The 13,620-nt window shown below is 47.7% G+C and overlaps 1 protein-coding gene across 1 annotated transcript; it reads left to right on the plus strand.

Annotated features, from left to right (window-relative positions):
* Positions 1–1,217: 1,217 nt before the first annotated feature.
* PRPS1 (phosphoribosyl pyrophosphate synthetase 1) lies at positions 1,218–13,453 on the plus strand. Its single transcript, XM_063170369.1, has 7 exons — positions 1,218–1,483; positions 3,691–3,874; positions 4,221–4,319; positions 5,966–6,090; positions 7,811–7,984; positions 8,909–9,068; positions 11,367–13,453. The coding sequence occupies exons 1-7, from the start codon at positions 1,362–1,364 to the stop codon at positions 11,457–11,459; spliced, it is 957 nt and encodes a 318-aa protein (XP_063026439.1). The 5' UTR covers positions 1,218–1,361; the 3' UTR covers positions 11,460–13,453.
* The last annotated feature ends 167 nt before the right edge of the window (positions 13,454–13,620 follow it).

Raw genomic sequence — 13,620 nt, forward strand, 5'->3', positions numbered from 1 at the left:
ATTAAGTCTTAGAAAAAGGACAGGACTATATTGGCTTATTAGCAACTGGAGACCGAATCAGAAATTCAGAACAAGAATAAAACACTATAAAAATCACTTTGGTGGGATTCTTGGGAATGTCCTGTGCATGGCCAGGAGTCAGGACTTTGTGATTCCCTCACAACCCAGTATATTCTATGATTCAATGATATCCAGGTTTAAATGTTAACAATCCAGGTTTAAAGGTTAAAAACCCTTAAGCACAATGTTTATTTTCACCAAAGATAAATTAAGGTGCATAATGCAGTCACATACAGATAATTCACAGAAGACTGATTTGGTGTTAGTCTACAGTTAGTTACATATATAAATATATATATTATTAAGATAGATAAGATATAGACATACACATATAGGTATCTATCTTATATATCTGTATCTCTATATATATATATAGATATAAATATATAATTTGATATGGAATTGACTACAAAATCCCGACTATAAACATAAAAGCCCCTCAGGAATTAATCAGCCGCCAGGCGGGCTGCAGCCCTGACCCAAATCAGAGCAGCCCTTGAAGGGCAGGGCCGGCACCCTGTCGCGGGGCTCGGCGGTGCCGCAGCGGGCCCGGTGCCACCCGGTGTCAGCCGGTACCGCCTCACACGCGGCCCGCCGGGTGACGCCAGCTCCGCGCAGCGCCGCGCAGGGCGGCGGGGACGGACGCGGCGGGCGCGGGCAGGCCGGCATGCTGAGGTAACGGTGGCGGCGGCGCGGCGGGGCCCGGCTGGCGGCGGAGGGGCGGCGGTGGCGGGGCGGGGACGGCGGTGGCGGCGCCGTGAGGCGGCAGCGGGGCCGGGGCCCGGAGCCTTCCCCCGGCGCGGGGGGCGCCATCATGGCCGCCGGGGGGCGGCTGCAGCCGCGCGGACACGTGGGGCACGGCCGGCCGCGCGCTCGGCTCGCCGCCGCTCTGGCCAATCGCAGCGCAGGTAGCCACTTAGCGACCAATCGTAGCCCGCCTCTTGATCTAGGCCCCGCCCCCAGCTGGGGGCCGCGCGCGCCTCTCCTCGCCCTCAAGGGGAAGGGGACGGGACAAGCCACGCCCACTACTGCCGCGCCTGTTAGCGGAACCCCGCCCCCTTCTGCGGCACAGCCAATGGGAAGCGATTGGGGGCGTGTCCTCGAGGCGGAGAGGCTATAAAGGGTCGGCGCGGTAGGCGGGAAAGGGTAAGATGGCGGCGTAGAGGCGACTGGTGTGACCTGTACCTACCGTGCCGCGTCCTCGCAGGAGGCGGGCGGGTCCCCGCGCGGCAGCTGCGGGCGCTGCGTGGCGGAGCGACGAGGAGGGAGAGAAAAAGGGCGCCAGTGCCGCAGCCGCCGCCATGCCCAACATCAAGATCTTCAGCGGTAGCTCGCACCAGGACCTGTCCCAGAAGATCGCCGACCGCCTGGGCCTGGAGCTGGGCAAGGTGGTCACCAAGAAGTTCAGCAACCAGGAGACATGGTGAGGCGGGGCGGGGCGCGGCCGCACTACAGCTCCCGGCAGGCCGCGCGGCGCTGCGGCGCTGGGTACCGCGGGGGCTGCGCGCGGGGGATGATGGGGGTTGTAGTTCGGGGGCCGTGTGGATGGGCCCGGCTGCGGAGCTGCGCTCGGAGACCTCCCCGGAGCGCTCCCGCCGGGCCCCTGCTGCCCCGGAGCCCTCGGGTGCCTCGCTGACGTCCCCCCGGGCACAGCCGGCTCTCGGTGCAGGACGAGGCCGGGCCGCGGTGCGCCCCGGGAACCATGTGCGGGCCGGGCCGTGCCTCCAGCGGCCCCCGCCTCACGGCGCGGGCCCCACGCGGGCTCTCCCCCCCGCCGCCTTTGGGCTTCCCACCGCTGCCTTTGGGGCTCCCTCAGCAGCCGGGGCCGCGCGGGGCTCCTCAGCTTGCAGGGTTTGTGTGCCCTGGCCGCTGTGGCAGTGTTGGAGCGGTGCAATTCCGCCACCCGGACCTTGCCCCCTCCACCCCGAAGCCGCGAGCTGATGGGACTGCACATCTCGGAGTTACACGTACACTGATCAGGCTTTTCATACTTAAATCTAAACTCTGATGACTTGAGGCTTGATAATTTTGTGTTTAGCATGTAGCTGGTACCTTTAAACTTCGCTGAGGAGCTTCAGAGTCTTAGAAAGTATTGCTGGAATTCTTAAGGAGAGAGAGGAGGCTCACACCTCCGTGCATCCCACGGTGCATTTGTAGTCACGCAGTCTGTTTCCCTCCAGCTTTGAAAGCTAATGTTCGCCTTGGTTTATGTAGCTGTGCTTTAAAAATCTTGCTGCCATCCTACGTAAAGCTAAAAAGGAGGTTTAAACTTGTTCAGAGCTCCTTAAGCTTGCTTTAGAGAATACCCTAACCCTGTATAAACCAAGAGTATAATATAAAGAACCTTGATTGCTCCAACCCACTCCTTCTGGAAGCAGATTTTTTTTCCCCCGAAAAATCCATGATGTACATGTGACATACAGTATTATGGTTCTCTTGCCATGGATATCGATTGTGAAAGCTCAGAGGTAGTACAGAGAGTTGTAGAGGAGTTATAAAAAGTTCTGTTTGATTTACAGCCCTTGCACTGTTCTCATTGTTCTTTATTAACTGCTCTTACCCATTTAGCTGGCTGGCCAGCAGGTTCCCATGTTAGCAGGTAATGTGACTTGAAGACTTAGAAAATCTTATTTACCCCAATAAACTGACATCAGGTGCTTTCCCAGAAGAGTAAGACTTTCAACAGAATAATTCATAGACTTTTTTGTACAATAAATATCTTAAATCACCCCAATATTGCAGATGACACTTTATTGCTAACTGCTGATAATCAGCCAGTTCCCCAGCCGAGTTCTCATTGACAGAAACTCTCCTCAAGAGATGGATGCGTCCTGCAAGTTAGGGGCAGTAAAGATGACAGCAGCTCACTGATGGATATTGAGCAGTAAGATAAAAATAGATAACAGTCATCAAAAAAAGTTAGAAGAAGAGATCAGGAAGGTCAGAGAAGGAAGTATTAGAATTAGAGCTCTACCCTGAGGGGCTCTATAACTGAAGTGGATTCTTTCCCACTCTTTGTGGTGCAGGTGTCTCCATACGTGCACTGGAGCTGGCATTTTGCTGCTGGCAAACAGGACCTTTGGCTTGTGTTCAGGCCCTTCATCAGCAGGGATTAGTGTGCACTGCATCCAGGAGAAAATTAACCCCAGAAGCCTTTCCAGAGTGAAAGGCTGGAGTGCTTCTCTGCTGGAGGGAGCCCTGGATGGCTGTTATGAGTCTCAATCTGATAATTGGCTGCAGGGTTGCTCTGGTAGCAGCTTGACCCCACTCTGGCTGGTGGCTGGCCAGGGCCCTTGCTCCTTTGTGCCTGCTGCTTTTAGAGGTGGCTGTGCTTGTGATTGCAGGGGAACAAGGCCTGCTCTGGGGTGTTTACATGCTCAGCTTGTGTTGAGATCAAGAGTACAGGCTGAGTGCTTTTAGCTTTACTGGCTAGACCATTAAATATGATGAGTGAGTGCTGTAAAATAGCCACTGAGCAAATAAACAGCAGTGTTGCTGTTAACAGCCTTGATTACATGGCACTGTCACCCTCAGAACCTGGGGGATGCAAGGCCTTGGTTGCTCTGCAGACACAGGTAATGGCTGGGCTTTAATTTGTGTTTGGCTCCAACTCTCTTGTGATGTTTGCAGCGTGGAAATAGGCGAGAGTGTTCGTGGGGAGGATGTCTACATTGTGCAGAGTGGCTGTGGGGAAATCAATGACAATCTGATGGAGCTCCTCATCATGATAAATGCCTGCAAGATTGCCTCAGCCAGCAGAGTCACAGCTGTCATCCCCTGCTTCCCTTATGCCCGGCAGGACAAAAAGGACAAGGTAAGGGATGTGGGGAAGGTTTCTGCAGGGAACTTAAAGGCACACCTTGAAAGTCCTGGCTGCTGGAGAGGATTTAAATAAAGTTTTGTCGCCTCCTCTGAATATCCAACCTCTCTTCAGTTTGTTAAACTTTGAGACATTAGTCTGCAAAATGATCTTCTCATAAAGATCTAGTTCTTCTTGAAAATATACTGAAGTCTAATCACTAGCTGATGAGAAGATGCAATGTTAATGAGTGCTGCTTTTAGTAACTGCTTGTGAATCACTGCCTGGAAGCAGAAGGCTGACATCTTGATGAAGGAGTTGAACTTGTCTTGTACTGTCTTTTTTTTTTCTCCTGTACCAGAGTCGAGCTCCAATCTCTGCCAAGCTGGTTGCAAACATGCTGTCTGTGGCAGGAGCAGATCACATCATCACCATGGACCTGCATGCATCTCAGATTCAGGTAGGAGCAAAAGTCAGGAAGGGGCTTGACCTGTTCCAGTCTGAGCCTCTTGGCTGCTTTGCAAGCTTTCCAGTCATCTGCTTTTTGGAGATACTGCAGTGATCAAGAGTTGGGAATTTGGGACTGGATGGGGAGGTGGGTAGCAGGTTAACCTGTAAATGAAAGTACAGTTGTTCTTCATCAGACTGAGTTGTGTAAATGAGCTAGTAAAGGATCACTACAGCTTTGTTGCTACACAGTGACACTGTTTGTTCTTCACTAGACCTTGGAGGAATGTGACATGGATAGTATCTTTAAATTCTGAGCAGTATTTCTGATACTTTGTGTGTTGTCTTGGAGAGGTGAGCAGTTAGTTCTGCCCTCAGGTGGCCTGGCACAGCTGCATTTGTGGGTTTGGTTGAGCAGGATGGTGATCTGATAGCCTGCCTCTGGCAAAGATGGGCAATCCCATTTGTATCCATTCAGTGCCACCCTCCCACACAGGCTGGCCTTGGTTTTCTCCCAAGCTTGTAGTGAATTGAAAATCATTCACAGCCTTTGTTGGCTTATGAACAAAATATCTCACAGAGCAACTAAAGTCTTGATTGGGCTGTGCAAGAAAGCTGGCAGGAGTATTTGCCAGGGAGAGGAGAGGCTGCAAGCTCAGTTTGATTTTGTTTTTCTCTACCTTGAGCAAGTGCTCAAGACCAAGAAACCAATTCAGTGCAGCTGAGAGGGGTGTGGCAGAGGGAAGGATGTCTGTTGAATTGCTGCACAGGGTAAGGGAGCTACTGCCTGCTGAAGCAAGTGGGCTGGCTGTTGTTTTAACACTTGGAAGTGCAGCCATTCACACTTCAGTATGATTTGCCCAGAAATACTGTCTCAGATGAAAAAAATCTGTAGGGGCACAGCTGAGAAGGCTCTCAGAGCATGAAATAACTGAGCCCAAGGGGGTCCCTCTTCTTACAGGGCTTGGAATTGGTGTGGCTGAAAGGGCTGACCTTGCACCAGCAGCAGGGATGGGATTTAATGGGATCATTTGTGCACATGTGCTTCCAGCAGCTGGCTGGTTTCAGCCTGGTTCCTGGAGCTGCTGTGTTGCTGAGCACAGAAGGAATGATGGGGAGAAGGGTCTGTTACCCTATACCTTGAAGCATTCCTCAGGAGTAGCTGTCTGTTTACTCCAGGGTTAAATTCTGGCATTTGGTGACCTATGAGATTTGGAGAAGTCTGCAGGGTCACTGTAAAGTTAGGAACCAGCTGCATTACTTTAAAGACAGATGTTACTCAAGCCTGTTTTGTAGATGTGAACAGTTTGGGTAATGAGCTTTAAGGACTGACTGTAAACAGGCAGCCAGCTGCTCTGGAAATGAGTGCATTTGCTGCAGGCTTTCTGCAGCCCCCAGGACAGAACTAGTTTCATTTTGTGGGGGTGTTAAATATAAAGTGTTCTTTATGCTGCTGAACTATTTCTGGCTCTTGAAGACTTCTTCCATTACTATTCTGTGTATCCCAAAGACTACTGCCCTTACATCAAGGGAAGTAAAAAGGAAAGCTGAAAGCTGTGGAAAGGTGATGATTGCATGCCTGATGATACAGAAGGCTTCCTACAACTGTTTCTGGAATGGGGCTTTCAGCTTCATCTGTTCCTGTTGTCTTCCTTGTAGGGTTTTTTTGACATCCCTGTTGATAATTTATATGCTGAGCCTGCTGTACTGAAATGGATCAAAGAGAATATTCCAGAGTGGAAGAACTGCACCATTGTTTCACCAGATGCTGGTGGAGCCAAGAGGTGAGCTGTCAGACAGGTAGCTTGAGATGCTGCTTGTGTCTGCTTCAATTCCTAAGAATACTTGTGACTATTTTTAAAACATGTTCCTTCTTTCAGTGTGCCTTCTCTCAGGCAGTCTGGGAGAGCTGGTGAAGAGTGGTCAGATATTCTTCCTAGAGAATGTTTAGAAGGTTTCTTGGGCTACATGGAGCATTTAATAGCTTCTAGAATCACAGCTGCATAGGTAGCAATTGCACAAGAGCTACCTCCCTTGGAGTAAACCAATTTGCACAAGGGTGTTTATGCCAACTGAAGGAGGAAATAGTGTAGCCTACACCCCTATGCCAAGGCAAGCTTACTGCTGATGATTAATGATACATTTTTATCCAGGCTGCTTTCTTTGCAGAATTAAACTTAGTCTCTTGAGGTATTTTCTTACTTTATTACCTTGGATTTGAATATGTAGCTGTGATTTAAGCCTGCTGCCTCTCTTCATCTTCCCTGAGAACAAGGAAGATAGAGGGTTCCTTTCGAAAAAGCAGCAGCATATGCCATAGCACATTTCTATTTTGATAGCCTTACAATCTCCCATCTCCCTGCAGACAAACATGCCTGTTTGTGGGCAGCCCAGAATGTTCTCAGAGGCTTTTTGGGAGAAACTAGGCTGTTCCTTGGTGCTTCTGTCTGAGGGCTACATGTGAACAGTAGAGGGACACAGATGTATTCTTTAATCCAGGGCTGTCACACCAAAATGTTGGTGGGTGCTGATGTCATTCATATGCCTCAGAATGTCTGAAGTGATGTGTTACAGACAGCCAAGAGACACAGGGGAGGTCACTGCTTGTCTTCTGTAGCTCTGCTGTGGTCCATGGATTGGGCAAGACCTCCTGTACATTCAGCTATTTCTGTAGCTTGTTGCATAACACAGTATATGAAGTGCCAAACCAGCCAGATATAATCTGACTCTTGAAAAAATCTGCTCAAAAGCCTCTTATTCTGAAATGTGTCTGTCTTGGCTGGTGCAGTATTTTATGGAGATATGCAAAGCCAAATACTTCAGTTTAGTTTAACAGTCTTGTGTAGGACCACCAGGATGATAAGTCTGATCTAGTGGGGCTAAGAGTCTACTTACCTCAAGTGAAGAGTTTCTTGGGAGCACGTGTGTTTTACTTCTTCCCCTTTTAAACTTTACTGTTCATCAGTATCAATATATAAAGTTAAGATCCCTCTAGCAAGGTTGCTCTGCAGTCCCTTTAATGGAAGTAAATGTGAGGTGATGTATTTGAATTTCCTGGATGTGTAATCCTGCCACAGTCTGTGCCAGTGCTTGTGTGCATGACGACTGATTGCTTACTGGAGTGACAGTAAAGCCCTGTCATAGCACAACTTAAGCCTTTCCAGTGTAGTGTTACAGAGATGACAACTTTCCAAGTGTTTGGATTGCTTCAAGTTTGCTGACCTTGCTGGTTAAGGTTTGTTTTCAGCTTAAATGCAAATTAGTTTACAGTGGTCATGATGAAAGATGAGATCTGTTTGCAGTCACTGAGAGAGATTAGATCAGAGGTTGCAGTTTAACTGCTCGAAGGGAAACCGAGGTGGCAGAGTGCCTTCTATTAATTGCTTGGGAGCCGTAGCAGATGTGGTGACAGCTCCTCTTAGTGCAGTGTGTTTGATACTGAAAGAGCTTTGCCCGAAGCTGCAGTGTGAGTTAAGAGCTGTGTGGGACCTGCTCTCTCCTCAGAGTGACCTCCATTGCAGACCGGCTGAACGTGGACTTTGCCCTCATCCACAAGGAGCGCAAGAAGGCCAACGAGGTGGATCGCATGGTGCTGGTGGGGGACGTCAAGGACAGAGTGGCCATCCTGGTGGATGACATGGCAGACACGTGTGGCACCATCTGCCACGCTGCAGACAAGTGAGTGGGGCTGCCTGCTGCCCTCCTAACCAGGAGCCTGCTCTTGGGAACACCCTGTCATGGGCTAAGCAGTTTGTTTGCATGACGAGTTTCATAAGGCTCGTGCAGTTTCTTCATTATTTATGTCATACAAAATAAGGAAAAAAAACACAGTAAGAGTTCTTGCAGTAGGCTCATGCAGTTTCTTGATTATTCGTGTTATACAAAATGAGGAAAAAAATCCCAGTAAGAGTTCTTGCAGCAGGGTCATGCAGTTTCTTGATTATTCATGTCATACAAAATAAGATCTTGCAGTAAACTCATGCAGTTTCTTGATTATTCATGTCATACAAAATAAGGAAAATAACCCAGTAAAAGTTCTTGCAGTGGGAATAGGTAGAAGACTATAGTGTCTCTTTTTTTCCCTGCATTGAAAATGGACCATCACTGACCATGCCAGGTAAAACTAAGTGTTGTTGTCTGGTCCATCAGCTGCTTTTGTATTAGAAATAAGCTCTTCAAACTTTGATATCATTCATGCCTTTACACTACAAGCAGCAACATATTAACTGTAAAATACAGTATTAAAAATTAGCACAGTATTTCATACTGTATTAAATACAGTATTAAAGTATTAACACAGTATTAAATATCTGCTACCTTGTGTAAGCAAAAATTACAGAAGGTCGTTTGTATGATCTGTTCCAAATATTCCAGAGCTAAGAACAAAGGGGTTTTTTCAGCGTGTGCTTTGCCTGTAGTGGATTTCATGCTACTTGTAAAACTGTTTTTTCCCCCCAAGTCAGTAGAGTGGGGGAATCAAAGGTGTAACCTGTTCCTAGCACATGGGGCTGTCTCCAGTCATGCTTGCCATGTGCCCTGCACTAATGTCAACTTAATACTCACTGAGAATTACTCATCCTTGTCCTTTACTCCCCCTTGCAGGCTTGTGTCAGCTGGAGCCACCAAAGTTTATGCCATCTTAACTCATGGGATCTTTTCTGGGCCAGCAATTTCCCGCATCAACAATGCCTGTTTTGAGGCAGTTGTAGTCACAAACACAATACCCCAGGAGGACAAGATGAAGCAGTGCCCTAAAATCCAGGTGAGGATCTATTTTCTGCCACTCCTGGGGGGTGGTAGCCTTGTCTGTTCACCTGTTGGGGGTGAAAATCCCACTATACTGTGTAGTGCTGACAGGGGTTCTGTTGGTACTGTCATCAGTATTGCCTTGTTGTCTTGGCCCTATTGCTGTGGGGTAACAGTCATGTTACACTGATATAAAGCAGCTTCTATTGCAGCTCATCTCAAACAGTTCATGAAGGATCTTTTTTTTCAGGGCTTGTTTTACCTAGATCAGGTGTCTGATTTAATGGGGCCACGATGTAGGCAAGTAGTTGGATGTGTGCCCTCTGGAGGGGTGATGTGCTGATGTGCAGTGCTGAAACAGAGGTAGACAGGAGCTTCTGATGTTGGTGCTGACAGCTTTGTTGTATATCTGCCCAGCCTCTGCCATCCATATGAAAACTAAAAGCTGATAATGAGCCCCAGAATCTGCTGTTCAGCCAGTTCTCAATCCATTCATCCAGTGTACACTTCTGAGTTTTGCCTGTGAGGATTTCATGGCAGGCAGTGTCAGCAGCCTTGCTGAAGTTGACAATATCCACTGTTCTCACCCATCCAGGCAGTTGCTTCCTCATAGGTGATCAGGTTGGTGAAGCTTGATTTGCCTTGGTGAATCCATGCTGACTGTTCCTGATCATGTTCTTGTCACTCATGTGCACAGAGAAGGCCTCCAGAATGAAGTGCTCTGTCACCTGCCCAGGGATTGATGTGAGGCTGTGACTGGCAGTAGTTCTGGGTTGTATTTGCTTTCTCCCAGTCCTCAGGCACCTCTGCTGATCTGCAGGAGCTTTCAGAGCTGATGATGAGTGCCTGGCTGTGATGTCTCCCAGCTCTCTCAGTACTCATGAATGTGTCCCATCAGGGCCCATGGACTTGTGGATATCAAGTCTGCCCAAGTGTCCTCTAACCCACTCCTTCCTAAGGAAGAGTCTTCCAACATTCCCTTACTCAGATCTGCTGCTTGTCAGTGCAGACTGATGCAAAGATGGTGCTCACTAACTGCCCTCTGTGCATCCTCTGCCACCAGGGTCCCCCTTCCCTTTAGGAACAGGCCCATGTTATTCTTAGGTTTTTCCAAATACATCAATAGCAAAAGGAAAACATTCTTCTTGTCCCTCATGTCCTTTGCTAGATTGAATTCCAGAAGGGCCTTGGCTTCACAGCACCAATATTTAGGACACAAGCATGTGGAGAAGTTCTGGCACTGCTCACTCTCAGCCAGTGCTCTGGTGTGGGTGTAGAGGCTTCCCCACTGCTGAGCTGCTGGTGAGAGGGCAGCTGAACTGGTTGAAGCTGCAGTCATTTTTAAGCTGCTTTTGGAAATATGTTATAAGCTGATTGCTAGCTGCTGTTGGGTTGCATTTCTTTCAGCACTAACTTCTGAATGATAGTCCTGCAGCCTCTAAAACATTTTCTGGTGCTTCACCTTGTTTTCAGGCTCCACACAGCAGCTGGTGTAGGCAGAATGTTTAACTGGCAACCTCTGTGTAAGTAGCTGCAGCCAAAGATTGCAGTGGAGCAGTTTTCCAGGCTCTCCTTTAATACCTCACATTTACACACTGGTGTCTGATGTTGAGGAGCACAGAGCTAAAGGATTTGTCACAAGTCTCAGGCTTTACTCTGCAGCTGCAGCTTGTTCATTTTTTCTTCCCTTCAGAGACAAACTATCTAGAAGATTAAAAAAATATTAAATACAATTTTCACTTGGTTTCCTCAATGCACCATGAATATAGGGATTTTTACTAGACTACATATATTGAAATGCTTTAGCTGTGGGGATTCAGAGCTGGGATTTGGCTGAGACTCAGCTTTCCCTCCTGCTACCTTTCTGACCCCACCAGATGGAGCCAGCACAGCGCCCAGGAGCTGAGCTGCAGCACAGCAGCTTCATCTCTCAGACTGCTGGCAGCAGTGGTAAAACCTCTTGGCTAAAGGGAAGTGATTTCATCTTGATTTAGACTGCCCTAACGTCTCTGCACAAGGTGAATAAGAGAGTCCTGTGGTAAACAGATTGAGTCTAGGGAGTCTGAGCAAAGCAAGGCAACAGTAGAGTGTAACTCTGACAGAATAACTAGAATATTTGTAGTGCTATTTGTGGGGTATCTTCAGGCTTAGATGTAATTAAATCCTAATCCTGTGTAGAAGTAATTTATCTACATCTGGCATGTTCAAATGTGGGTGATGAGTTTATTCTTTAGATTGTGCCTGACTTCCCAGCAGTCCTTTCAGGCTCAATGCCTTTTCTCAATGGCACTGATGCATCTTCCTTCCCTTGCAGGTGATTGACATCTCCATGATCCTTGCAGAGGCCATCAGGAGGACTCATAATGGGGAATCTGTTTCCTACCTATTCAGCCATGTCCCTTTATAACAACAGATGTCAGCTGCTGCTTGTATGGCTTTTTTTTTTAAAACCAAAAGTTGTTCAGCTTGTTGTAAAGTTCAGTAGAAGACTCTGCTTGTTCCAGTGCAGTTCTCCACATCTCCTGCTTAAGTCAGGCTTACTGGCTCTGTTCCCAACACTGGGAGGCTGGAGGGGGAAAGCTCATCTTTGTAACAGCCAACTCCACCAGCACCCCTGTGCATGGAGCTGATCAGTAGCACTGACTCAATTCTGCAGGTCTGTGGAGAGCAGGACTGACACATGGCTAATTGCCACAATTATTTTGAGGGGGGGAGGGAGAGGGTTTGTCTGTGGGCAGGGTTAGATGATCTGGCATGTGCATCCTAAATTGTTTGGGAAGTAGAGCTCCCTAGGACATGTTGATCTGGATCTACAGCAAGAGCCCAAGAGACTGCTGGCTGTCTTACCACTCTGTACCTGACACTTGGAGAGTGCTGGGGAAGGCTTGTGTCTTGGCCAAGCTTGACCCTTGTGAAGCCCTGGGAGACACCATGGGAGTGGTTCTGCTACAGCTTCCTCCCATAAAAGGAGATCAGTGTAGCTTGCAAACTTGAATTTCTCTTAATTGTTGATGAAATTAAATGCCCTTTAGTGCACTACACAGCAAAGTGAGGGTGAGAGCAGAGTCTGTGCAGTGCTGTGCTAGCTTAGTGGGGAAGGTGCATCCTGGACAAGTGTTCTTTTCCAAAAGCTCTGACATAGAGAACTTGTGTTGGTTGTGTGCTTTGGTTTCTAGTGCAGGCTAAAACCAGCTTCTCAATTTCACAGCTTCCTGTTAGCCTTGCTAGCTAACTAGAGCACTGCTGCCATGTGCTGCAGCTGCACCTTGACCTGCTGTGCAACCCCCAACTCTTTTTTTTTACCAGTACAGTAGTAGACAGAGCCTCTGTCCAACAGCAGCAAGGTTGTTGCATCTAGCAAGTGCCTGCTCAGATGCTGGGGTGACCTGAAACACAACAGCTTTGTGTCCAGCTGGCTCAGCCTCTCACTCAATGCCTGTTACAGTCCTGTTAGCCTGGAAGTTACTGACTCATTGTCCTGCTCACTGTCTGCCTTTCCTTGAATGCCTTGCTTTTTGCAAAATACCTTAGAAGCCAAGGAGCACTGCAGGCTGCAGGACAACAGAACCTGAAGGAGCCCTTGGAGTGGCTCTGATGCTTTCCAGGAGTGTTCATGGCAATGGGTTGAAGAGGCTGGTGATACATAATACTGGGAGAACTGCAGATTTAACACCAACCTGACAGGCCACAAAGTGCCTGAAAGAAAAATACCAAAACTAGAGCTGGCTGAGGCTCTTGGATGTAATAAGTATCATCTGAAACTTGAATACTTTGAAAATGTACCAGACAATCGTAAGGTAAACTGCTAAGTCTCTCTTGAACTCTTACGGTTTATAGACCAAACTGTTTTATTCTGGTTTTCTTTTGTTTTGGTTTTTTTGGTTTTTTTTTTTTTTTTTTTAATAAGCACTCCTTTTTTTATTTGTTTTTGAGCTGGAGGAAGGGAAAAAGGGAAAAGAAGGAACTTGAAATTACTTTCTACAGTAACCAGCATGGCTTTGAGAGGCTGGGGGCTGGGGTATAAGTGGAACTAACTGAAAGATGTGGTTAAAATCTAGGGAAGTACTTCTTTAGTTGTGCCTTTTACTGAAGACTTCTCTCCCTTCCTAAACTCCTGTCCTGTGGCAACATTAACACTTCTATTAGTGTAGAGCTTTTCTTTTTGTATAAGAATTGGTGTTTGTCTGGAAACTGTGCATCTCTTGCTTCTTTGCTTTGCATCCTGCACTGAGCTCTCCTGAGAGTCTGTGATCCCACCTCCTGTATGGGAGCCCCTGCTGCCATCCTGCTGCTGCTCTGAGAGCCAGAGGCCAGGACATCAGAGCAGTGCTGGGAGGATTTTCAGCAGCATTTGTGTTTAAAGTTAAGACCTGATGAAGGAATTAAACTTTTATTTAAAAACCACGGCCTCTGCCTGTAAATACTTCTAAATATCTTAAATGACATGAATCTTCTGAGTTGGGTCATTTTAAAGGTAGATCATCAAGTACTTTTATTTAGAAGGGACCTTGGAAGGTCATCTGGTTTAGCCCTTGTGCTTGTGACCAGCTGTGAGGTTCAGCTTGGCT

This window comes from Melospiza melodia, chromosome 16 (assembly GCF_035770615.1).
Source record: "Melospiza melodia melodia isolate bMelMel2 chromosome 16, bMelMel2.pri, whole genome shotgun sequence".
NCBI lineage: Eukaryota > Metazoa > Chordata > Aves > Passeriformes > Passerellidae > Melospiza > Melospiza melodia.